We start from the raw sequence: 26,680 nt of genomic DNA, 5'->3' as shown, positions 1-26,680 counted from the left end.
TTTGTAATACGAAATGGGAAAAATAAAAAATACAAACACCCTTCAAACTAACCCTACACTCATTAAAAACCCACTACCCCATTCCACTACTTTGACCCTATCAACTCCTGCACCATGCCAACTGCCTGGGAGGACTGGACACCACCACTCTACACACCCTGTAACTCTTCTGAAGTCAAATCTCGTATACCAAAATACTTCTCTGCAGCTGCCACCAAAACCTATATTTTCTGTGATTTACGTTCCATTTCTGCAGTACAGTTGATAACCATTGCTATGAACACTAAGAAGCCAACCTTACTTAAGTTAAAATGCCCGAGAAGCCAGTGTTTGGGGGATATATTGGCACGGGTGTTGTTAGGGCCGAAACGAAGTCGAGGGCTGGCAAACTTTGCCAACATATCCTCTAAAACGGCGGCTTCGAGGGCATTATCAGCTTCGAGGGCATTATCACTTTTATACAACGGGTTACCAACATATTCAAATAATGGTTTCCATATTTTCATTAAAATGTTATTCATACTATACTCATCATTCAACAAGATATAGTCCCGACACAAATATAGGGTTGCTACCCAAACCGGCTGGTCGTTAGTTCTATCGGTTCGGTTGTCAGAAACGCGACCTAGTCCTTAAGTGTTTTTGTTCTGTATCTATGGACTCGACCCAGTCGTTCGTTCTAAATGTTCTATTGCCATTCAGGCTGGCAACGTTCTTATCCCTTGGTTGCTAGCTAGCCAACTACGGCTATCTTACAGTCACGTCAAACAGCGCAGCTAGAATAGCACCACTCGCCTCAGTTATGTTGTCAACAAGGTAACATGATCCATCTTTCAGAAACACACATCTCTTTTCCATAAAATATCGTTCGAATTTTCAAACTAGTTTTCATTGGGAAGGCAGATTGCTTTTGATAAAAACTATCACTTTTGCACATGAAAACACAGAATCCTACTCATTACTCCACTTTTGTTTTGAGCCGACATCACCGTCGGCCAGAACGGGGCAGCCGGCTCATGCCCGGGAGGCAGCCCGCTTCCAAAACGAATGCAATCATTTTCCACGCGTTTCAAACTACGCCTGCCCGGGCCAGATTAATAGAATCCCCCTCACTAGCCAGCTTGTTAAATAGAAGAAAAACTGCATCACATCTCGTTAAAAAAAAACGTCAGTGTTGCACATTGCAACCGGTTCCATTTGGTACCAACTCGAAATATCCCTAACACATGGACGAATTTACTGCGAGATGAATGGAGGAAATTGTTTTCATTGTTATTCTGTTAGTGGGTTGGGTTATCTGAGCTAGCTGCTTGCTACCAAAACGTTAGCGCCACTATCGCCTGCCTAGGCTACGAAAACGTTAGCTGCTAGCTAAACAACAAATCAAGCGCTGGCAAATCCACAATTATTTGTTGAAACAAACTGCCCCTTACATTTGAGAAATAAACAACTCCCGAAGAGAAAAATACTATCAAACTCAACGAGATGGTGGATGCAGGATGGCTACAACTACCTACCTACTCAACTATTAATAGTTAGCCCCCAGGATGGAAAGCTTGTGCATGAGCACGCTTCCTTCCTGTAAGCGTTTTCTCCATTCTCTAGCTGGCGCAAATGGTGGACCCAACGCCTGTCACGGATAGCTCTTTTAAAAGTGAGTAGCTCATGTTATTAGCTTCCCTCGTCTCGTTTAGTTAGCTGGCAGAAGGTCAATTGTAACGTGTGCAACTGCAGGTTGTTTTGCTAGTGAAGTCATTTATTACATGGGTTGTTTTTATCAGCTGTGCGTCTATCCGTTGTAGAGATCTGTAGCTTGGTGTTTACCAAGCTATAGACAATGTGTTTACAATACAGTGTTTTGTTTACAGTGACTGAAAAGGACGTCAAGAGGTTAATAGAATTGTGTTCCTCCAATGAGGCTATTTTCACAGGAAATATAAACGCTGCCAAGGTTGCCTGGAAGTATGTGAGGGTTTTTGTATGACATTTAGTATACCACAACCAGGTTTATATCTAACGGTTTATATCTTTAACGGTGCAGTGCAATTCTAAGGGGATTGGGTCTTGATGGAAAGCTGACAGCTGACCAGATTGCCGAAAGTGGGAAAATCTGAAGACTAGATAGAAGTTAGTGGGCTTGTGTTCTTGGAAGACTGAGTTTTGGGACTTCTAAAATAAATATTTACTGATCATTAAGTCAAAACAAAAAATCCTCATCCCAGCCATAGTCCCACTTTTGTATTTGTCTTTTAGGATTTAAAATACAATTTTTTTGCCAAGGACACTGTTGCTACCAGCATAGCCTCCTGGCCCTGGTTCCAATTTATGGACGAGGCCATGGAAGGACGCCTCTTCAACAGCGCCAACGTTTTGGCGGTGGAATCTTTGGGTGGTGAGGCTCCAAGTTCTCCCTCACCATTAACCAACGAGAGAGGACAGGGGGGCGACGGTGCTGACATTTTGGAGTTCTTGATCAAAACTGAGATGGAGGACAGTGCGGGGACAGAGAACTTGGAGGACAATGCAACTGTTAACACTGATGTAACTCAGACCGAGGGCCCTACTACAATGGGCTGGCGAAGAATGTCAGAATGCTCATATAAAAGTAAGTGAGTTGAGCATACTATGATTCTGTTGACCGTTCCAATGATTTCTTCAACCTTAATTTGACCAGGAGGTCTGTTTAGTCCAGGGCTCTCCAACACTGTACCTGGAGAGCTACCTTCCTGTAGGTTTTCAATCCAACCCCAGTTGTAACTAACCTGATTCAGTTGATCAACCAGCTAATTATTAGAATCAGGTGCGGTAGATTAGGATGGATTGGAACAAAAACCTACAGGACAGTAGTTCTCCAGGAAAGGGTTGGAGAGCCCTGGTCTAGACTTTAATTGTAGTTATTGGTTGTTAGCAAGCTTGCTGCAAAAATGGTGTGTTATTTGATACATGGTAATATATGCTCAATCTGATGTACCTGATTCATATTACTAACTTTGGTTCCTTCTTAACAGTGACAGAGCAGGAGACGGAGAGAATGATAAAGCTGCGTGCCGTGAATGAGGCTCTCTTCACAGGCAGAAAACATACTGCCAAGCCTGCCTGGAGGTGAGTATGTCTGGGAAGGACAGATACAGACCATATTTTGGCCCAGCACATCCTGTGATTATCTGTCCCAAATCCACCTCTAGCTCCTTTGGACTTATGTATGTTCAAAAGGACTGGATAGGTGTAAACAATATGGTGATAAGTCTGTCTAGCTAGACTTGGAGCTATTACTATAATGCTTATACCTATTTGATAATTTCCGATTTCGTTAAGTGCCCTAAATGAGAATTTGTTTGCAAATTGTTGTCAACATTTTTATTTGTCTCTCACAGGAGGCTGCTGAGAGGAGGACCGCCCATAATAATGGCTGGAATGGAATGAATGGTATCAAATACATGGAAACCATGTATTTGATGAGTTTGATTACCATTAATTTCGTTCCAGCCATTACTATAAATAAATAAATAAATAGGTCATTTAGCAGACGCTCTTATCCAGAGCGACTTACAGGAGTAATTAGGGTTAAGTGCCTTGCTCAAGTGCACATCGACAGATTTTTCACCTAGTCAGCTCGGGGATTAGAACCAGCGACCTTTCGGTTACTGGCACAACGCTCTTAACCACTAAGCTACCTGCCGCCCTACTATGAGCCCGTCCTCCCCAATTAAGGTGCCACCAACCTCCTGTGTTGTCTCTCCATATTTTCCTGCAGAGCTATTTTGAATGAGTTGGGCCTTCAGGGAAAGCTGACTACTGACCAGCTAGCCAAAAAGTGGGATAACCTCAAGAGGCGATATAAGGTAATGTGAGAGGGTGACGGCAGTACTCAACTAGCGTATTTGTGTGTTTCATTTTCATTAGTGATTTTTTTGTGTGTAGGGTATAAGAAACATTCCCCAAGTTTTTTGATGTTATTCTTGATCCACAATGCATCTCTCTCTCATCACCTGCTCACATCTCCTCTTAATTCCACTCCACACTTTTGTTCACTGAACCCAGACACTGTGTTCCTCTTTTGGTGCAGGAGTTGAAATGTCCAGCCCGCAGCATGGAGAGCAACCCAAATTCCTGGCCCTGGTTCTACCGCATGAATGATGCCATGGAGGGACGATTCGCCGGCTGCGCCCCCATCCTGACGGCAGTAGTAGAGGAGGGTGATGAGGAGTTTGAGCCCTCTCCACTACCAAGGAAGAGGGCTCGTCGGACGCCAGGGAGGGGGGGGATGTCGGAGTTCTTGACAGAGTCGGAAATGGATGAGCTGGTGGAAACGGAGGAGAGGAATGGAGCAGCCATCTTCCCAGGGGCCACCATAGGGGAGTATCACACGGCCACAGAATTCTCATATAAGCGTAAGTGATGATGTTTTGCCTTTCAAAGGGACGATTTGCTCAAAATGCAAATCAATATGATTTTCCACTTTCTTGGGTTGGTATTGGTCGACCCAGACAGTTTTTAAAGTGCATGCTTGAGTTATTTAGTAACGTTCACCATCTTGTGACCCTAAGTCTTTGGAGTTATTGGCAAAATGCTAACTAGCAATAAGTTACTTCAATAACACTTCTTTGTGAAGAATATCGCTAGTTGTTATATTTGCTTGTATTACAGTGACTGAGGAGGACACCAAGAGATTGATAGAGCTGCGTGCTTCCAATGAGGCTCTTTTCACAGGGAAGAGAAATACTGCCAAGCCTGCCTGGAGGTGAGTTAGCTTGTGTTGGAAAAAACTAGTTGGCTAAATAAAAATCTGATATTTACAGTCAATGTACTCTGTTTTTTTTGTACTTCCATTATTTCTCTGTAGGGCAATAGTAAAAGAGATGGGCCTTGCAGGAAAGTTGTCTGCTGACCAGGTCGCCAAAAAGTGGGACAACCTGAAGACAAAATTCAAGGTATTGTAACTAGTGTGTGTCCATGTACATTTTGTCCATGCTTTTTCTCAACCTGTTTATCAGGGCCTATGTGTGTACTTGCACATGCACACTGAGTGTACAAAACATTAGTAACACTTATATCCTAATATTGAGTTGCACCCCCTTTTGGCCTCAGAACAGTCTCAATTCATCACGGCATGGACTCTACAAGGTGTCAAAAGTGTTCCACAGGGATGCTGCCCCATGTTGACTCCAATGCTTCCCATAGTTGTGTCAAGTTGTCTGGATGTCCTTTTGGTGGTGGACCATTCTTGATACATATGGGAAACTGTTGAGTGTGAAAAACCCAGTGGCGTTGCAGTTCTTGACACACTCAAACCGGTGCGCCTGGCACCTACAACCATACCCTGTTCAAAGGCACTTAAATATTTTGTTTTGCGCATTCACCCTTTGAATGGCACACATACACAATCCATGTCTCAAAGCTTAAAAATCATTATTTAACATGTCTCCTCCCCTTCATCTACACTGATTGAAGTGAATTAAACAGGTGACATCAATAAGGCATCATAGCTTTCACCTGGTCAGTCTTATGGAAAGAGGTGTCCCTAATGTTTTGTACAGTCAGTGTATGTGTACATGCATGCTCATATGTGGGACCGGAGGATGGGTAGGTCACACTAAGTGATATGTCCTAATAAGTTTATATCTTCTCTTATCCCTTAGGACTTGAAGTACCCGCCACGTGGCATGGAGAACCAGAGCACCCCTGCCTCCTGGCCTTGGTTCCAACTCATGAACGATGCCTTCGAGGGCAGACTGGCTGCGAGAGCCCCCAAAATAACTCCCATATGGATGAGCGAGGAAGACTACTTATTTGTATCCTCACCAATGCCTACAGAGAGAGACCTGTGTCCCATGCCAGAAAGGAGTGGGATTTCTGAGCTGGGAATGGGACCAGGGGACACAGAGGTGGATGGAACGGTTACGTTCTTAGACGCCAGTATAGAGGCGTGCCCCACACCTTTGGAATTCTCCTATAAAAGTCAGTGTCATTCCTTCATTCTTCATGTCTCAGAATGTACTTTTTAAGGAGGATAAAATATACTTTTAAAAGTAAAATTTAATTAGTTAAAAATCTTCTCATGTGTATATGAACTAGGGCTGTCCCTGACCCAAAAAAAATATTGGTCGACCGAGATTAGTCTTTTCTTTCGAGCAATCGATTGGTCGAAATTTAAAAACGTGTATTTTTCCATATATAGACACACCCTATGTGTTTTAATAAAATCAACTATATGTACTGAGCTTGTCTGATGCTTTAAGCATGCTGTTTGATTAAATAATTAAGACACACAAATGATTAGAGGGAGCCAGAGATCAAGATAGCCTAACCAGAAGGAAAAAAAACCTGTTCCCGACCCTCCTCCTCCCGTTGCTGCTGGCCTTCGCAGATTCTGCCCTGCGGTTAAACTCCTGAAGTTGCCGGTAATAGTCTACACCAGGGGTCGGCAACCTTTTCCATTTGGAGTGCCAATTTATCTTACCATTTCTATCGATCTGCGTGCCAGTTATGATTTTCATATGCACATTGTTGTGGAACAGTTTCATTTAATTTATAATAGTATTTTATCTCAAAATCATTGTTATGTGGTTAATTTAAATTCTATCTAAATGAAACAAATCTAAAAGTAACATCTATTGCCAAGTATGTAAACATAGCTTACATAAAGCCAACAAATAAAAACATTGCAGCCTGCAGGTAGAAAATATCCTGATAACTATACTATAAAACACATTGGCTACGCATGGCTGTCTGCAACAACCTTGAAACATTGTATCAACTGTCTGGCCCAAAGCTTGTGCTAGCAAATTTTCAACATTGTATAAAATATTCTGGGCTCTCAGTGTCCCGCGCCAGTGAGCTCGGGACAGGCACGGCTGTAGGCTATTTGTGCAAGGGATAAGTAGTAATCAGGTGTTTTTAAGTTTCTACTGGATCAGAGCATTACATTTTTCCCTTTCATGTGGAGTGGTTATCAGAAGGGAGAGAGCTGGAAATATTTGTCAAATACATTGAGGAACTATTGTCATTCTCAATGGATTCTAAAAACATTTACATTTTACATTTTAGTCATTTAGCAGACACTCTTATCCAGAGCGTCTTACAGTTAGAGTGCATACATTTGTTTACTTGGTGTTTGAGGTGAAGACATTTTTAATTTGAGAAGCTCCACAGCTCGTTAGTGAGTTAAGACAATCAGAAATACTATCCGACATCCCCAAATGGGCACATTTATAGGCCTACATTTGCGCAAAGGCCAGGTAGCATAGGCCTACTTCTATATGCGTAATCAGGTGCACATCCTTACTCATTGACAGGAGTGCTCCAAACAAAAGACAATGAAAAAAATGACAACTTGTAAATGGAATGAAATAAACCAAAACTTGTTTCTTACAAGTGTAGCATAGGTTGTGAGCTCTGCAAACAACGTGTCCACTCCGACAAAGAGAACGCTTCACGACTGTAATAATAATAATAATAATAATAATAATATATTGAATGCATTAACATAAATTACTGTAACCAAACAAACATTGTAGATTAGAAATTATGGGAATTAACGGTAAATGTAGGCTACTACTGGTGATTATATGTAATGGGGAATTGATAGACACTAACAAAGGGCAAACAATTCACACAAGGAAGTTATGAAACAATAAATGCGCACGAAATGGCGGGAGAGACATGCCTTGTGCATCTTAGCCACACTCCCTTTTCCTGAGACAAGCGCGAATCAGACTTGTCTTGTGTGCCATAAAAAAATATACATATTTGCGACTGCTCGACTAAAAAATCTCGGCCGACCAAGAGCCTATCGACCAAACAATCGACCAGTTGACTAAATGGGTTCAGCCCTAATATGAACCATATACAGTGCCTTCAGAAAGTATTACTCCTACAGCCTGAATTCAAAATTGATTAATATTTATTTATCACGCACCTACACACAATACCCCATAATGAAAAATGAAAATATGTTTAGAAACTTTAGCAAATGTATAGAAAATGAAATATAGATCTGATTTACATAAGAATTCCCACCCCTGAGTCAATACTTTGTAGAAGCACCTTTGGCAGCGATTACAGCATGAATCATCTTGTACGGTGCATACAGAAAGTATTCAGACCCCTTGACTTTTTCCATATTTTGTTACGTTACAGCCTTATTCTAAAATTGATTAAAATAAATGTTTTCCTCATCAATCTACACATAATACTATATAATGACAAAACGAAAACAGGTTTTTAGAAATGTTAAGAAATGTATTTTTATTTACATAAGTATTCAGACCTTTTGCTGTGTTTCAACAACTTGATTGGAGTTCACCTGTGATAAATTCAATTGATTGGACATGATTTGGAAAGGCACACACCTGTCTATATAAGGTCCCACAGTTGACAGCGCATGTCAGAGCAAAAACCAAGCCATGTGGTCGAAGGAATTGTCCATAGAGCTCTGAGACAGGATTGTGTCGAGGCACAGATGTGAGGAAGGGTACCAACACATTTCTGCAGCTGTGAAGGTCCCCAAGAACACAGTGGTCTTCATCATTCTTAAATGGAAGAAGTTTGGAACCACCAAGACTCTTCCTAGAGCTGGCAGCCCGCCAAACTGAGCAATCAAGGGAGAAGGGCCTTGGTCAGTGAGGTGACCAAGAACCCGATGGTCACCCTGACAGAGCTCCAGAGTCCCTCTGTGGAGATGGGAGAACCTTCCAGAAGGACAACCATCTCTGCAGCACTCCACCAATCAGGCCTTTATGGTAGAGTGGCCAGACATTACAGAAAAACAGCGCCGGAAGAAGATGGCTGCCGTTTTACAGCCCTCTAACCAATTGTACTATTATGTGTGTTTTTCCGCGTTATTTGTAATTTATTTTGTACATAATGTTTCTGCCATCGTCTCTTATAACCAAAGAGAGCTTCTGGATATCAGGACAGCGATTACTCACCTGGTATTGGACGAATACTTTTTCTTCAACGAGGCGTTCGCGAAGGATATTCTACAGACACCCAACAAGGCCCAGATCCCCGTCATTCGCGTGAGGAAGAGACGGAGATATCGTGGACGCAGATCCGGGTGCCTTGTAAGGATCCGACGGCGAACGAGTAAACTGCCTCTCCCATCAATCCTATTAGCCAACGTTCAATCTTTTGAGAATAAAATTGACGATTTAAGATTACGGTTATCCTACCAACGGGACATTAAAAACTGTAATATCTTATGTTTCACGGAGTCGTGGCTGAACGACAACAATGACAACATTCAGCTAGCAGGCTATACGCTACATCGGCAGGATAGAACGGCAGACTCTGGTAAGACAAGGGGTGGCGGTCTGTGTATATTTGTAAACAACAGCTGGTGCACAAAATCAAATACTAAGGAAGTCTCGAGGTTTTGCTCGCCTGAGGTAGAGTATCTTATGATAAGCTGTAGACCACACTATTTACCAAGAGAGTTTTCATCTATATTTTTCATAGCTGTCTATTTACCACCACAAACCAATGCTGGCATTAAGATTGCACTGAATGAGTTGTACAAGGCCATTAATCAACAGGAAAACGCTCATCCAGATGCAGCGCTCCTAGTAGCCGGGGACTTTAATGCAGGGAAACTTAAATCCGTTCTACCTAATTTCTACCAGCATGTTAAATGTGCAACCAGAGGGGAAAAAACTCTAGACCACCTTTACTCCACACACAGAGACGCATACAAAGCTCTCCCTCGCCCTCCATTTGGCAAATCTGACCATAACTCTATCCTCCTGATTCCTGCTTATAAGCAAAAACTGAAGCAGGAAGCACCAGTGATTCGGCTAATAAAAAAGTGGTCAGATGACGCAGATGCTAAGCTACAGGACTGTTTTGCTAGCACAGACTGGAACATGTTCCGGGATTCTTCAGACAGCATTGAGGAGTACACCACATCAGTCACTGGCTTCATCAATAAGTGCATCGATGATGTCGTCCCCACAGTGACCGTACGTACATACCCCAACCAGAAGCCATGGATTACAGGAAACATCCGCACTGAGCTAAAGGGTAGAGCTGCCGCTTTCAAGGAACGGGACTCTAACCCGGACGCTTATAAGAAATCCCGCTATGACCTCCGACGAACCATCAAACAGGCAAAGAGTCAATACAGGTCTAAGATTGAATCATACTACACTGGCTCTGACGCTCGTCGGATGTGGCAGGGCTTGAAAACTATTACAGACTACAAAGGGAAGCACAGCCGCGAGCTGCCCAGTGACACAAGCCTACCAGACGAGCTAAACCACTTCTATGCTCGCCCGAGGCAAGCAACACTGAAGCATGCATGAGAGCACCAGCTGTTCCGGACGACTATGTGATCACGCTCTCCGTAGCCGATGTGAGTAAGACTTTTAAGCAGGTCAACATTCACAAGGCCGCAGGGCCAGACGGATTACCAGGACGTGTACTCCGAGCATGTGCTGACCAACTGGCAAGTGTCTTCACTGACATTTTCAACATGTCCCTGACTGAGTCTGTAATACCAACATGTTTCAAGCAGACCACCATAGTCCCAGTGCCCAAGAACTCTAAGATAACCTGCCTAAATGACTACCGACCCGTAGCACTGACGTCTGTAGCCATGAAGTGCTTTGAAAGACTGGTCATGGCTCACATCAACAGCATAATCCCAGAAACCCTAGACCCACTCCAATTTGCATACCGCCCCAACAGATCCACAGATGATGCAATCTCTATCGCACTCCACACTGCCCTTTCCCACCTGGACAAGAGGAACACCTACGTGAGAATGCTATTCATTGACTACAGCCCAGCATTCAACACCATAGTGCCCTCTAAGCTCATCACTAAGCTAAGGATCCTGGGACTAAACACCTCCCTCTGCAACTGGATCCTGGACTTCCTGACGGGCCGCCCCAGGTGGTAAGGGTAGGTAACAACACATCTGCCACACTGATCCTCAACACGGGGGCCCCTCAGGGGTGCGTGCTCAGTCCCCTCCTGTACTCTCTGTTCACCCATGACTGCATGGCCAGGCACGACTCCAACGCCATCATTAAGTTTGCCGACGACACAACAGTGGTAGGCCTGATCACCGACAACGATAGAGACAGCCTATAGGGAGGAGGTCAGAGATCTGGCCGTGTGGTGCCAGGACAACAACCTCTCCCTCAACGTGACCAAGACAAAGGAGATGATTGTGGACTACAGGAAAAAAAAAGAGGACTGAGCACGCCCCCATTCTCATCGACGGGCTGTAGTGGAACAGGTTGAGAGCTTCAAGTTCCTTGGTGTCCACATCACCAACGAACTATCATGGTCCAAACACACCAAGACAGTCGTGAAGAGGGCACGACAAAGCCTATTCCCCCTCAGGAGACTAAAAAGATTTGGCATGGGTCCTCAGATCCTCAAAAAAATTCTACAGCTGCACCATCGAGAGCATCCTGACTGGTTGCATCACCGCCTGGTATGGCAACTGCTTGGCCTCTGACCGCAAGGCACTACAGAGGGTAGTGCGTACGGCCCAGTACATCACTGGGGCAAAGCTCCCTGCCATCCAGGACCTCTATACCAGGCGGTGTCAGAGGAAGGCCCTCAAAATTGTCAAAGACTCCAGCCACCCTAGTCATAGACTGTTCTCTCTGCTACCGCACGGCAAGCGGTACCGGAGTGCCAAGTCTAGGTCCAAAAGACTTCTCAACAGCTTCTACCCCCAAGCCATAAGACTCCTGAACAGCTAATCATGGCTACCCGGACTATTTGCACTGCCCCCCCACCCCATCCTTTTTACGCTGCTGCTACTCTGTTAAGTATTTATGCATAGTCACTTTAACTCTACCCACATGTACATATTACCACAACTACCTCAACTAGTCGGGTGCCCCCGCACATTGACTATGCAACGGTACCCCCTGTATATATAGCCTCCCTACTGTCACTTTATTTTACTTCTGCTCTTTTTTTCTCAACACTTTTTTGTTGTTGTTTTATTCTTACTTTTTTTGTTTAAAATAAATGCACTGTTGGTTAAGGGCTGTAAGTAAGCATTTCACTGTAATGTCTGCACCTGTTGTATTCGGCGCATGTGACCAATAAAATTTGATTTGATTTGATTTGAAGCCACTCCTCAGTAAAAGGCACATGACAGCCCACTTGGAGTTTGCCAAAATGCACCTAAAGACTCTCAGACCATGAGAAACAAGATTCTCTGGTCTGATTTACATTTTAGTCATTTAGCAGACACTCTTATCCAGAGCGACTTACAGTTAGTGAGTGCATACATTTTTATTTTTTATACTGGAATCGAACCCACAACCCTGGCGTTGCAAATGCCATGCTCTACCAACTGAGCTACATCCCTGCCGGCCATTCCCTCCCCTACCCTGGACGACGCTGGGCCAATTGTGCGCCGCCCCATGGGTCTCCCGGTCGCGGCCGGCTACGACAGAGCCTGGATTCGAACCAGGATCTCTAGTGGCACAGCTAGCACTGCGATGCAGTGCCTTAGACCACTGCGCCACTCGGGAGGAAACCAAGATTGAATCTTTGGCCTGAATGCCAATCGTAACGTCTGGAGGAAACCTGGAACCAAACCTACGGTGAAGCATGGTGGTGGTGGCAGCATCATGCTGTGGGGATGTTTTTCAGCGGCAGGGACTGGGAGACTAGTCAGGATCGAGGGAAAGATGAACGGCGCAAAGTACACAGAGATCCTTGATGAAAACCTGCTCCAGAGCACTCAGGACCTCAGACTGGGGCAAACAGACACACCTTCCAACAGGACAACAACCCTAAGCACACAGCCAATAATGCAGGAGTGGCTTCGGGACAAGTCTCTGAATGTCCTTGAGTGGCCCAGCCAGAGCCCGGACTTGAACCTGATTGAACATCTCTGGAGAGACCTGAAAATAGCTGTGCAGCGACTCTCCCCATCCAACCTGACAGAGCTTGAGAGGATCTGCAGAGAAGAATGGGAGAAACTCCCTAAATACAGGTGTGCCAAGCTTGTAGCGTCATACCCAAGAAGATTCAAGGCTGTAATCGCTGCCCAAGGTGCTTCAACAAAGTACTGGGTACTGGCCACTCTCCCATAAAGCCCAGATTGGTGAAGTGCTATAGAGACCGTTGTCCTTTTGGCAGGTTCTCCCATCTCAGCCAAGGAACTCTGTAGTTCTGTCAGAGTGGTCATTGGGTTCTTGGTCATCTCCCTGACCAAGGTCCTGGTTGCTCAGTTTGGTCAGACGGCCAGCTCTAGGCAGAGTCTGTTTGGAGACTGATGGAGACCACTGTGCTGTTTGAAACTTTCAACACTCTAGAAATAGTTTTATACCTTTCCCCAGATATATGCTTCATCACAATTACAGCCAGTTCCTTGGACTTCATGGTATAGTTTCTGCTCTGACATGCACTGTCAACTATGGGACCTTATATAGACAGGTGTTCCTTTCTAAATCATGTCCAAACAATTGAATTGGCCACAGGTGGACTCCAATCAAGTTGTAGTGACGTCTCAAGGATTATCAAAGGAATCTGGTGTGAATACTTATGTAAATGAGATTTCATTTTCAATACATTTGCAAAAATGTCTAAACATGTTTTCCCTTGTCATTTGGGGGGGTTGTGTGTAGATGGGTGAGAGAAACAAATATATTTAATCCATTTTGAATTCAGGCTGTAACACAACAAAATGTGGACTATGTCAAGGGGTATACAGTGGGGGAAAAAAGTATTTAGTCAGCCACCAATTGTGCAAGTTCTCCCACTTAAAAAGATGAGAGGCCTAAGTATTTGGTCAATAAAAAACGTTTCTATACCCTTTGTTGGCAATGACACAGGTCAAACGTTTTCTGTAAGTCTTCAAGGTTTTCACACACTGTTGCTGGAATTTTGGCCCATTCCTCCATGCAGATCTCCTCTAGAGCAGTGACGTTTTGGGGCTGTCGCTGGGCAACACAGACATTCAACTCCCTCCAAAGATTTTCTATGGGGTTGAGATCTGGAGACTGGCTAGGCCACTCCAGGACCTTGAAATGCTTCTTACGAAGCCACTCCTTCGTTGCCCGGGCGGTGTGTTTGGGATCATTGTCATGCTGAAAGACCCAGCCACGTTTCATCTTCAATGCCCTTGCTGATGGAAGGAGGTTTTCACTCAAAATCTCACGATACATGGCCCCATTCATTCTTTCCTTTACACGGATCAGTCGTCCTGGTCCCTTTGCAGAAAAAACAGCCCCAAAGCATGATGTTTCCACCCCCATGCTTCACAGTAGGTATGGTGTTCTTTGGATGCAACTCAGCATTCTTTGTCCTCCAAACACGACGAGTTTAGTTTTTACCAAAAAGTTCTATTTTGGTTTCATCTGACCATATGACATTCTCCCAATCCTCTTCTGGATCATCCAAATGCACTCTAGCAAACTTCAGACGGGCCTGGACATGTACTGGCTTAAGCAGGGGGACACGTCTGGCACTGCAGGATTTGAGTCCCTGGCGGCGTAGTGTGTTACTGATGGTAGGCTTTGTTACTTTGGTCCCAGCTCTCTGCAGGTCATTCACTAGGTCCCCCCGTGTGGTTCTGGGATTTTTCCTCACCGTTCTTGTGATCATTTTGACCCCACGGGGTGAGATCTTGCGTGGAGCCCCAGATCGAGGGAGATTATCAGTGGTCTTGTATGTCTTCCATTTCCTAATAATTGCTCCCACAGTGGATTTCTTCAAACCAAGCTGCTTACCTATTGCAGATTCAGTCTTCCCAGCCTGGTGCAGGTCTACAATTTTGTTTCTGGTGTCCTTTGACAGCTCTTTGGTCTTGGCCATAGTGGAGTATGGAGTGTGACTGTTTGAGGTTGTGGACAGGTGTCTTTTATACTGATAACAAGTTCAAACAGGTGCCATTAATACAGGTAACGAGTGGAGGACAGAGGAGCCTCTTAAAGAAGAAGTTACAGGTCTGTGAGAGCCAGAAATCTTGCTTGTTTGTAGGTGACCAAATACTTATTTTCCACCATAATTTGCAAATAAATTCATTAAAAATCCTACAATGTGATTTTCTGGATTTTTTTTCTTCTCAATTTGTCTGTCATAGTTGACGTGTAGCTATGATGATAAATTACAGGCCTCTCATCTTTTTAAGTGGGAGAACTTGCACAATTGGTGGCTGACTAAATACTTTTTTCCCCCACTGTACATACTTTATGAAGGCACTGTAGGCATCAATAAAGCCAAACATTTTGTTAAACAAATAGCAACTTTATTTTTGCTTTGATGACAGTGACAGAGCAGGATACGAGGAGGCTGATTAAGTTGCGTGCGGCCAATGAAGTTCTCTTCACTGGGAGGCGAAATGCTGCCAAGGCTGCATGGAAGTGAGTAGGATTTATTATGAAAATAAATGTCAATGACGAAGCACTAAAGTCAGATATGCATAATCAACACTGACCACATTGATCATTTTTGTGTGCAGGGCCATTTTAAAAGAGTTGGGTCTCCTGGGGAAGGTGTCAACTTACCAGGTGGCCAAGAAGTGGGACAACTTAAAAAGGAGATATAAGGTAAACTATCAAGTGTGTGTTTGCTGCAAATTTCTGCAACATGAAATAAACCAAACTGTAAATAGATCAAAATCAGAATGTTTATATTGAAGGACCAATCCTTAATAATGCCCATGCATTGGTCAAATACTTTCACCCAGCTGAAGTCTGCTCTGTTGTTTGTATTCTACACTGTGATCACACTTGTTCCCTGAACAGGACCTGAAGTACCCTCCTGTGGGCATGGAGAGCATGGCAGACAACGCTGCTTCCTGGCCATGGTTCTACCTCATGAATGAGGCCATGGAGGGCCGCCTCGCCGCCAGCGGACCCGTCCTGACCCCTATAACAGAGGGCGATGACCCCGAGCCTTCCTCTTCACAGCCCTCTCGAAATAGAGGACGCCCGTTGCTGGACAAGGGCGACATCACACTGGAGTACGAACAAGAGATTTATGTGGACCCCACAACAGAGGAGGGCCACCGGGCCACAGCGGAGTGCGAGAGGGCCCTGAGAGAGGAGAGGTTGGGTAGGGGGCCAGCAGGGGGCACTACTGCTCACAAGGCAGTGACACTGGAGAGAGAGTGGGAGATGGTGGAGAGGGAGAGGGCAGCGATAGAGGGGGATAGAGCGGCGGTAGACAGAGAGCGGCAGTGGCTGGAGAGCGAGAGAGCCAACTTGGCAAGAGACAGGATGCTGTTGGAACAGGACATGGTGGCACTAGGGAGAGAGAGAGAGGCCTTTGAGAGCCAGAGGGCAGCAGTGGTGATGAACAGTGCTACAGTGGTGCACACTGGACACATCAACCACTGTGGGATGGGGATGTAGACTTATGGTATTAACTGCCTTGGAAGCCAAGGACTGATCAAGAGCCTTCATGTAATTTAGAGAACAGACTTTTCAGCATGTTTTCACCTTATTGGCTTGAAAGATTAATACATTTTTTACACTCTCTCTCATTAGGATCATGGGACCTGAAGATTCACAAGAGAACACGCTTTCTTTGATTTGTGATTGATACATTCAAAACATCTAAACTTAATGGTTTATTCAACTAAACCAGTGACAGAGATTCAATCTTGTTTTGAATGACATTTGAGAATTGCTCTGTGTTGTTTCTTTTGAAAGAATAGGCTAATTATGTTATGTAAGCCTTAAAGTGTTTGTGATTTGACTCTCATCATTATCTCAATGACCTCATCCTGTCTTTTCAGTCTTGGTTGCAATTATATTGTAATATAAGACAAATTAGCACCATAAGTGAGAGATCTGAATGTTTTATAGAAGTGTTCACTTTTTATTTACTGACTACTTTTGTCTAATGTGAAAAGCTGTTTCCATGTTCAAACAATGAATATACTATAAATTACTGCTAAAAAAGTATGGAAGTTAAATATTGTTTGAGAAATCAAATCACAGTATGACCAAAGCTCTAGTGAGAAACGTGATGGAATATATATTTTTAGAAAATAGTACCCACTCAACAATTTTGTGTATAGCCTACAATAAAAAGGACCATACTCTGCTCATGATTTTCTGGTTATCGGATCTGTAAAAATGTAGAGGACTAGGGTCTAAAATCAATGGATGGTTAGGTTTGTACTCAACATAGATTTCATTCCATGCATTACTGTTTGTATCCAGATGCCCTTTGTAGCCAACTGAAGAAGCTTTGCTAGGAGAATCTCCGGGTGGACTTTATAAATTCATTGTCTAACCCACTCCACTGGCCTGGGACAGTGTGCCAAGTCCTGGGACAAGTCTTTCTTTCTTCCCAGACCTGGAGGTCCTGCAGTTCCACCGACTGTCCAGCTTGAAGTGTCATAGCGGCTGCAGCCTCCACTACAGCGAACAGAGAGTTTCGGGGTGGAAAGGTTCCATATTACCCAGGAGATTAATTGCCTCTTTTCTAGCATAGGCCTTGTTTCTATAACACCTATCAAACATAATGCAACAACAACAAAATCCACAATGTATTTTTGACAGGCAATTGTGTGTGCATAGTACTGCAGTAGTATAATAGTACTGCCAGTATGAAAAATGTATGCACTCACTAACTGTAAGTCGCTCTGGATAAGAGCGTCTGCTAAATGACTAAAATATAAAATGTATAATGTTTAGAGAGAGGGGGTGGAGAAAAGGGAGGGATGATTGAGTCAAAGAATCTGGCAAAGAAAGAAACTGAGCTTTTAACCTAACTGGATCAACCTGACTAGCAACCAGCTGCATTTGCTCTTTTGTGCTTCTCATAAAGGGCTTCTCATACGGGCAACACGAGAGAGAGTAATCAGACATCATGCTCACTGTACGCATAGGTAAGTCATATTTTCCCATAAAATTACAATGTTTTATGTTTACTGAGAAATCTGTATATCAATCTGTCTGTCTCTGTTCTTAAAATAAATACTATATTGACAATGACAAGTTCATCATTTCATCTTGTAGGACAAAGGGTGCATAAAACACAGGGCCCCACAAGTAAGTTGCAAAGCCAGCTTTTTTTTATGCATGTTTTATGTATTGCTGCTCAATATATTAATGTTTTAATAGTGTGTATACTATGGAATAACTTACTTAATGAATAAACAAGATGATAAACAAAAACAGAATTCCACAAAGGGGAGAAGACTACCAACCAACAATGCAGTTTTACTGGTAGAGCAGTCTGCTATTTACCTCTGGCTCAGGCCAGTCAGGTGTTATTAAGCCTTTCCTACTGTAGGATGAGTGTAGAAATATACTTCAGTGTTTAGTGTAGGGCCCAGATCCTAGCTTGTGATCCATGCAAGTACTGACTTCCTCATAATCCATGTATTTACTGTATGTCAATAGGACATTTGATTGAACATGAGTGAAATCAGCCCTTTGGTTGCACATTTTACAGTTGTAGTCATGCGTTCATTGACAGCTGTCTATCCTTGTCTACAATACATGAGTGACTTCGTGATTATCCCGTATTAGTACAATATCCCCATTATTTATCTTGCAGGCCTTCTTCCAATCATAGCAGTGCTTGGAGTCATTTTCTTTGCTGTTTTCCTCATAATCCGGTCTCAAAGTAAGTCTTGATGGTAATGTTTGTCACATTAGGAGACATTCATTTGATAACGACTTCTAATTACATCTAATAAAGGTATAACTGCTGTTAATAAAACCAGCATAACATTTAAATAAAAGTTTGTCATATAGCCTAGCTGATGAATTTATCAGGAAAAGTGTTCATGGTTTCTTCAAGAGTAAGTATTCGCTACAATAGTTCCCACTCATAATGATACACGCTGCTCCTTCCCCCTATTACTCTAGACCACACCCTCTCCTGGTATCCTGAGTTTCCTGGTCCAGAGTGGCTACAGGGGCCTAATGTGCCCCAAGTGAGCAGTGAGTAATCAGAATGATGTGTGTGTGTTTATGCAATGTTTCTACCTGTGCAACATGTTTGGGCTACTAGCATCCACATATTCAAAATGAAACAAAGTTGTAGCTGGCAAGGCCAAAAAGCTAAACAGGTAGTCTACCCCATCAAATTAATGGTATGGGGAACCATTCATATGTGTGATTGTGTGTGTTTCTCCTCCTGAATACTTGTGCAGCCTCCAGACAAAGACCAAGTCCGTGTGGCATCCCAATGTCCTGTCCAGAGGGCGACTTCAGCTTTTTCATCGCCAGTGGAGCTGCTAATGTGGTTGGACCCAAAATCTGCATAGAGGACAAAATGTAAGGAATGACATTTTTGGTTTTCTTGCACAGGAATGTAAGTGTGTGTGAGCGAGAGATGTCTTGATGGAGAGAGTCCCCTATTATAGTTCACTGATGGGGGGGTTGTCAGGTTGTAAGATTTTTTTTATTTTTTTTATGTTCTCTTCAGGATTATGGGTTATGTGGAAAACAATGTAGGGTGCGGAATTAACATTGCTGTTGTGAACGGTAAGTCAAAAGGATTCATGTGATTTTTGTTTTATTTATATATATATACACACACACACACACAGTGAGGGGAAAAAAGTATTTGATCCCCTGCTGATTTTGTAAGTTTTCCCACTGACAAAGACATGATCAGTCTATAATTTTAATGGTAGTTTTATTTGAACAGTGAGAGACAGAATAACAACAACAAAATCCAGAAAAACGCATGTCAAAAATGTTATAAATTGATTTGCATTTTAATGAGGGAAATAAGTATTTGACCCCTCTGCAAAACATGATTTAGTACTTGGTGGCAAAACCCTTGTTGGCAATCACAGAGGTCAGACGTTTCTTGTAGTTGGCCAACAGGTTTGCACACATCTCAGGAGGGATTTTGTCCCACTCCTCTTTGCAGATCTTCTCCAAGTCATTAAGGTTTCGAGCCTGACGTTTGGCAACTCGAACCTTCAGCTCCCTCCACATATTTTCTATGGGATTAAGGTCTGGAGACTGGCTAGGCCACTCCAGGACCTTAATGTGCTTCTTCTTGAGCCACTCCTTTGTAGCCTTGGCCGTGTGTTTTGGGTCATTGTCATGCTGGAATACCCATCCATGACCCATTTTCAATGCCCTGGCTGAGGGAAGGAGGTTCTCACCCAAGATTTGACGGTACATGGCGCCGTCCATCGTCCCTTTGATGCGGTGAAGTTGTCCTGTCCCCTTAGCAGAAAAACACCCCCAAAGCATAATGTTTCCACCTCCATGTTTGACGGTGGGGATGGTGTTCTTGGGGTCATAGGCAGCATTCCTCCTCCTCCAAACACGGCGAGTTGAGTTGATGCCAAAGAGCTCCATTTTGGTCTCATCTGACCACAACACTTTCACCCAGTTCTCCTCTGAATCATTCAGATGTTCATTGGCAAACTTCAGACGGGCCTGTATATGTGCTTTCTTGAGCAGGGGGACCTTGCGGGCGCTGCAGGATTTCAGTCCTTCATGGCGTAGTGTGTTACCAATTGTTTTCTTGGTGACTATGGTCCCAGCTGCCTTGAGATCATTATGGGTCGTGGATGGGTATTCCAGCATGACAATGACCCAAAAACACACGGCCAAGGCAACAAAGGAGTGGCTCAAGAAGAAGCACATTAAGGTCCTGGAGTGGCCTAGCCAGTCTCCAGACCTTAATCCCATAGAAAATATGTGGAGGGAGCTGAAGGTTCGAGTTGCCAAACGTCAGCCTCGAAACCTTAATGACTTGGAGAAGATCTGCAAAGAGGAGTGGGACAAAATCCCTCCTGAGATGTGTGCAAACCTGGTGGCCAACTACAAGAAACGTCTGACCTCTGTGATTGCCAACAAGGGTTTTGCCATCAAGTACTAAGTCATGTTTTGCAGAGGGGTCAAATACTTATTTCCCTCATTAAAATGCAAATCAATTGATAACATTTTTGACATGTGTTTTTCTGGATTTTTTTGTTGTTATTCTGTCTCTCACTGTTCAAATAAACCTACCATTAAAATTATAGACTGATCATTTCTTTGTCAGTGGGAAAACTTACAAAATCAGCAGGGGATCAAATACTTTTTTCCCTCACTGTACATATATATATATATATATACACACAAAATTACAAAAATATTATGCGTTTTCTTATTTTACATATCTTGTATTATCATCAGTGTTTATCTGATCGAAGCGCTAAATACCTAATTGGTCTCGCTCTCTTTTTCACACAGGGAAGACCGGGGAGGTTATGAAGACAGTATTTTTTAACATGTACGATGGCGGTAAGATGGTTTACAGCCCCCTATTACTTTTCTGGTCAGAGGAGCATGTACACTGCCTAGTGAACGTCTACAAACCCCCTTGCACAGTCTTAACATTTTGCAAAATCTAAATGTTTTAAATTGGGGGTGATTTCTACCGATCTACACAACATACTCCACATTTCAAAGTGAAAAAAAATAAATATATATATATATATACACACACACACACTACCGTTCAAAAGTTTGGGGTCACTTACAAATGTCCTTGTTTTCGAAAGAAAAGCAACCATCAATCCTGTGTTCCAATGGCATGTTGTTTGCTAATCCAAGTTTATCATTTTAAAAGGCTAATTGATCATTAGAAAACGATTTTTCAATTATGTTAGCACAGCTGAAAACTGTTGTGCTGATTTAATGAAGCAATAAAACTGGCCTTCTTGAGACTAGTTGAGTATCTGGAGCATCAGCAATTGTGGGTTTGATTACAGGCTCAAAATGGCCAGAAACAAATATCTTTCATCTGAAACTCGTCAGTCTATTCTTGTCTGAGAAATGAAGGCTATTCCATGCGAGAAATTGCCAAGAAACTGAAGATCTCGTACAACGCTGTGTACTACTCCCTTCACAGAACAGCGCAAACTGGCTCTAACCAGAATAGAAAGAGGAGTGGGAGGCCCCGACCACAACTGAGCAAGAGGACAAATACATGAATGTCTCACAGGTCCTCAACTGACAGCTTCATTAAATAGTACCCGCAAAACACCAGTCTCAACGTCAACAGTGAAGAGGCGACTCCGGGATGCTGACCTTCAGAGTTGCAAAGAAAAAAGCCATATCTCAGACTGGCCAATAAAAAGAATAGATGGGCGAAAGAACAGACACAGGACTTTTTCTTTGCAATTCTGCCTAGAAAGTCAGCATCCTGGAGTCTCCTCTTACATTTACATTTTAGTCATTTAGCAGACGCTCTTATCCAGAGCGACTTACAGTTAGTGAGTGCATACATTATTATTAATAAAAAATAAAAAATAAAATAATAATCATACTGGCCCCCCGTGGGAATCGAACCCACAACCCTGGCGTTGCAAACGCCATGCTCTACCAACTGAGCTACATCCCTGCCGGCCATTCCCTCCCCTACCCTGGACGACGCTGGGCCAATTGTGCACCGCCCCATGGGTCTCCCGGTCGCGGTCACTATTGACGTTGAGACTGGTGTTTTGTGGGTACTATTAGGTAGGGGTAAAGTGACTATGCATAGATAAACAGCGAGTAGCGTAGAAAAGGGGGTCAATGCAAATAGTCTGGGTAGCCATTTGATTAACTGTTTAGCAGTCTAATGGCTTGGGGGTAGAAGCTGTTAAGAAGCTTTTTGGACCTAGAGTTGGCACACCAGTACCGCTTGCTGTGCGGTAGCAGAGAGAACAGTCTATGACTAGGATGGCTGGAGACTTTGACAATTTTTAGGACCTTCCTCTGACACCGCCTGGTATAGAGGTCCTGGAAGCTTGGCCCCAGTGATGTACTGGGCCGTACGCACTACCCTCTGTAGCGCCTTGCGGTCAGATGCCGAGCAGTTGCCATACCAAGCAGGGATTCAACCAGTCAGGATGCTCTCGATGGTGCAGCTTTAGAACCTTTTTTAGGATCTGAGGACCCATGCCAAATCTTTTTAGGGGAATAGGTGTTGTCGTGTCCTCTTCACGACTGTCTTGGTGTGTTTGGACCATGATAGTTTTAGTGATGTGGACGCCAAGAAACTTGAAGCTTTCGACCCACTCTACTACAGCCCAGTCGATGTGAATGGGGGTGTGCTCGCCCCCCCTTTTCCTGTAGTCCACGATCAGCTCTTTTGTCTTGGTCATTTTGAGGGAGAGGTTGTTGTCCTGGCACCACTGCCAGGTCTCTAACCTCCCTGTAGGCTGTCTCAACGTTGTTGGTGATCAGGCCTACCACCGTTGTGTCGTCGGTAAACTTAATGATGGTGTTGGAGTCGTGGGTGAACAGGGAGTACACGAGGGGACTAAGCACACACCCCTGAGGGTCCACAGTGTTGAGGATCAGCATGGCAGGTGTGTTGTTGCCTACCCTTACCACCTGGGGGTGGCCCGTCAGGAAGTCCAGGATCCAGTGGCAGAGCAAGGTGTTTATTCTCTGGGTCATAAGCGTTCCACAGGGATGCTGGCCCATGTTGACTCAATGCTTTCCACAGTTGTCAAGTTGGCTGTATGTCCTTTGGGTGGTGGACCATTCTTGATACACACGGGAAACTGTTGAGCGTGGAAAAACCCAGCAGCGTTGCAGTTCTTGACACAAACCGGTGCGCCTGGCACCTACTACTATACCCCGTTCAAAGGCACTTGCCCATTCACCCTCAAAGGAACACATACACAATCCATGTCTCAATTGTCTCAAGGCTTAAAAATCCTTCAACCTGTCTCCTCCTCTTCATCTACACTGATTGAAGTGGATTCAATAAGGGATCATAGCTTTCACCTGGTCAGTCTGTCATGGAAAGAGCAGTTCTTAATGTTTTGTATACTCAGTGTATTGCTGTCCATCAATAATTCCCAACCAGATTTACTGAGCTTGAGCAATTCTGACAAAAACAATGGATATACAGTGAGTTCCATAATTATTGACACCCTTGATAAAGATGAGCAAAAAATGTATAATAGAAATATTGAGCCATATTCTATGCTAAATAAAATGGGGAAATTATATTTTATACTAATACAATTGCTCAGAGAAAGAGATTTTCTTTAACAAGTAATTTAAAAAAGATGGGGGTCAAAATTATTGGCAACCCTGTTTTCAGTACTCCAGCACTCTCCCCTTGTGAGGATAACAACACAGCCTTTTTCAAAAAATATTTTATGAGATTGGAGAACACATTGGGAGGAATTTTAGACCCTTCCTCCATACAGAATCTTTCCAGATCCTTGATATCTATCGTTTGCATTTATGGACAGTCCTCTTCGATGCAAACCACAGGTTTTCAATGGGGTTCAATTCCGGAGACTGAGAAGGCCTTTGCAAAATGTTGATTTTGTGGTCAATTAACCATTTCGATTCGTGCTTGGGATTATTGTCTTGCTGGAAGATTCACTTGCGGCCAAGTGTCAGCCTCCTGGCAGAGGCAACCAGGTTTTTGACTAAAATTTGCAAAGTTATTCAAAATGAGTAAGCTGTAATGGCTGCCAACGGTGCTTCCACCAAGTATTAACTGTGGATGAAGACTTCTTTCTTAATTTACAAAATAATAATTTAGGACACTGTCTATCATTTCTAACTTAAATTTGTTAAAAGTAAATCCCTTAGATTTACTTTTAAGGCAGCAAAATGTGAAGACTGCAAGGGGTGTGTAGATTTTCACTAGGCACTGTATTTCCTGCTTAGCAGCATTACTTAAATGCATCTCCACCCTTTCCATGGCTGTTTCTGTACCTTTGTTATAATTGTTGCGCTATTAACCAACCAGATACAATAGTTCCTGTATGGGTTGGTCAATCCTATCCAGCTCATTCAAAACTGAAGTAGTGTTTCTTAAAATAATACATTGATTTTGTTCAGTGTACAAAAATTCTCATTTCAACTCCTCAAAGAAGAAAACCATTGATCATGTTGAAAGCTGACAAGGTATCCCTGTCTTGCAGATATTGAACCTCTGGTGGAGTTTCTAGAGTCCATTGAGAAAGGGTCCCTTGTATTGATTGCAACCTACGACGACCCAGCTACAAAGTGAGTCACGTTTCATTTGAACATTAAACCAACTTTCATGGCAGAATTTATTACCAATATGGTCATCCAGGATACTTTATGATAATGCTTTGGGATCTTTGGAGTGTGCACCAAAATCATTTAATTAATTGAAGCACTCTGTATGCTCATACAAAGTCCTATCACAAGCCTATTCATATTGTTTTTAGTGATCCAATTAATGGTGGTAGTGAGGAAAGATACTGAATGGTTTATTAATTGATTGACAGATTGAACAAAGAAGCGAGGACGCTTATCAATGAGCTTGGCAGCTCTGCTATCCAGTCATTAGGCTTCAGAGACAACTGGGTCTTTGTTGGAGGAAAAGGAACAGATGTCAAGAGTACCTTAGAGAAGGTAATACCATACCAACATGTATAATAGGTTTTCTCTGTTATCCAGAGTTTTGGACTGCACCCGCAGTTCCCCACTTTTTCTCTGATATAATTTGAGCTGTACGAGCTATGTGGTTATGTTGCTGATGCAGGCAGCTTTAGAATCTAATCAATCTGTTTTTTTCCCCCCACAGCATATTAAAAACAATAGAGACAAAAACAAGTATGACGCCTGGCCAGAAATGATTGAGATGCAGGGATGCTTACCCCGCTATTTGGAGTGATTGGTACCAAAAATTTTCATACCCTGTCAGACCCCATATCTATCACGTTGTGATGTCTGTATTACTCTGAAAATTGCATAATAAACAACAATTGTTTGGCTTTGTTTATAAAGTAATTTTTTGGCAAAATACAGAATTCTGTTTAACACAGATAATAGAGCTCGCCAGCTTGTAGTCCTACAAACCGGAAATTAGTTACCTGTGGTTCATTCTACCATTTTTAATGGGGAAAGAATAGGGTTTTGGGAATTACGCTAAAAATAAGGTCTGTGGTTAACACAGGCTTAGAATGTCTTATACGTTTTGTTCTATGAGATATCAGTCAGTTAACATGACCATGAAGTATGACGCCTTTATGTGCTTTGTGGCGTTTTGATTACGAAAATTCACAAAAACTGACTAGCTGATGAAGACTATCTCATAGAATAAAATGTGTAAGATCTCCAAAGCCTGTGTCTACCAGACTTTATTTTCGCCGTTTATCCAAAAGCCCTCCCCAAAAAATATTTAATTTCTCCATAGGCTTTGGCCAACGAGCCATGGTGGAGTTGGTGCCTACAAAAAGTCACCATTATTATTGCTCTCTATAGGGCAGCTTTTCCCAAATTTGATCCTCAGGTCCCCAAGGGGTGCACGTTTTGGTTTTTGCCCTAACACTACACAGCTGATTCAAGTTATCAAAGCTTGATGATTAGTTGATTATTTGAATTGGCAGTGTAGTGCTAGGGCAAAAACCAAAACGTGCACCCCTTGGGGTCCAGAGGACCGAGTTTGGGAAACCCTGCAATAGGGGTTAGTTATTATAAACTACAACCAAAGACCGACAGTACAGTATGTGTTACAACTATAGACTCGCCAACTTGTAGTCCTAAAAAACTGAAATGAGTTACCTCTGGTTCGTTCAGCCATTACTATGGGGGAAGAATAGGGTTTGGGGATAAATGTTGAAAATAAGGTCTGAGGTTAACACAGGTTTCGGAGATCTTATACGTTTTGGTCTGAGATATCATTTACATTTACGTCATTTAGCAGACGCTCTTATCCAGAGCGACTTACAAATAGGTGCATTCACCCAGTGGGATAACCACTTTACAATGTTTTTTTTTTTTTTTGGGGGTGGGTA

General features: G+C 43.2%; 2 protein-coding genes across 3 annotated transcripts; both read left to right on the top strand.

Annotated features, from left to right (window-relative positions):
• Positions 1-1,091: 1,091 nt before the first annotated feature.
• Positions 1,092-17,033, top strand: LOC121532232. 2 transcript variants are annotated; one of them, XM_041838054.2, is made up of 11 exons: positions 1,092-1,654; positions 2,281-2,605; positions 3,009-3,102; positions 3,755-3,842; positions 4,067-4,391; positions 4,648-4,741; positions 4,844-4,931; positions 5,640-5,958; positions 15,248-15,341; positions 15,440-15,527; positions 15,726-17,033. In XM_041838054.2, exons 2-11 carry the CDS (start codon positions 2,326-2,328, stop codon positions 16,332-16,334), a joined length of 2,079 nt encoding a protein of 692 aa, XP_041693988.1. In that variant the 5' UTR covers positions 1,092-1,654; positions 2,281-2,325; the 3' UTR covers positions 16,335-17,033. The 2 variants fall into 2 exon arrangements, with proteins under 2 accessions (XP_041693988.1, XP_041693987.1); XM_041838053.2 differs by having other exon boundaries at positions 2,254-2,605.
• Positions 17,034-17,125: 92 nt separating this feature from the next.
• Positions 17,126-25,657, top strand: LOC121532233 (protein FAM3C). The gene is made up of 10 exons (XM_041838055.2): positions 17,126-17,821; positions 17,952-17,984; positions 18,496-18,564; positions 18,810-18,884; positions 19,097-19,220; positions 19,372-19,430; positions 21,147-21,197; positions 24,836-24,920; positions 25,169-25,295; positions 25,468-25,657. The coding sequence occupies exons 1-10, from the start codon at positions 17,803-17,805 to the stop codon at positions 25,555-25,557; spliced, it is 732 nt and encodes a 243-aa protein (XP_041693989.1). The 5' UTR covers positions 17,126-17,802; the 3' UTR covers positions 25,558-25,657.
• The last annotated feature ends 1,023 nt before the right edge of the window (positions 25,658-26,680 follow it).

Source organism: Coregonus clupeaformis, chromosome 19 (genome assembly GCF_020615455.1).
Source record: "Coregonus clupeaformis isolate EN_2021a chromosome 19, ASM2061545v1, whole genome shotgun sequence".
In the NCBI taxonomy this organism is placed as follows: Eukaryota; Metazoa; Chordata; class Actinopteri; order Salmoniformes; family Salmonidae; genus Coregonus; species Coregonus clupeaformis.
Note: the sequence above shows the minus strand (reverse complement) of the source record. Positions and strands in the feature narration are given on the sequence as shown.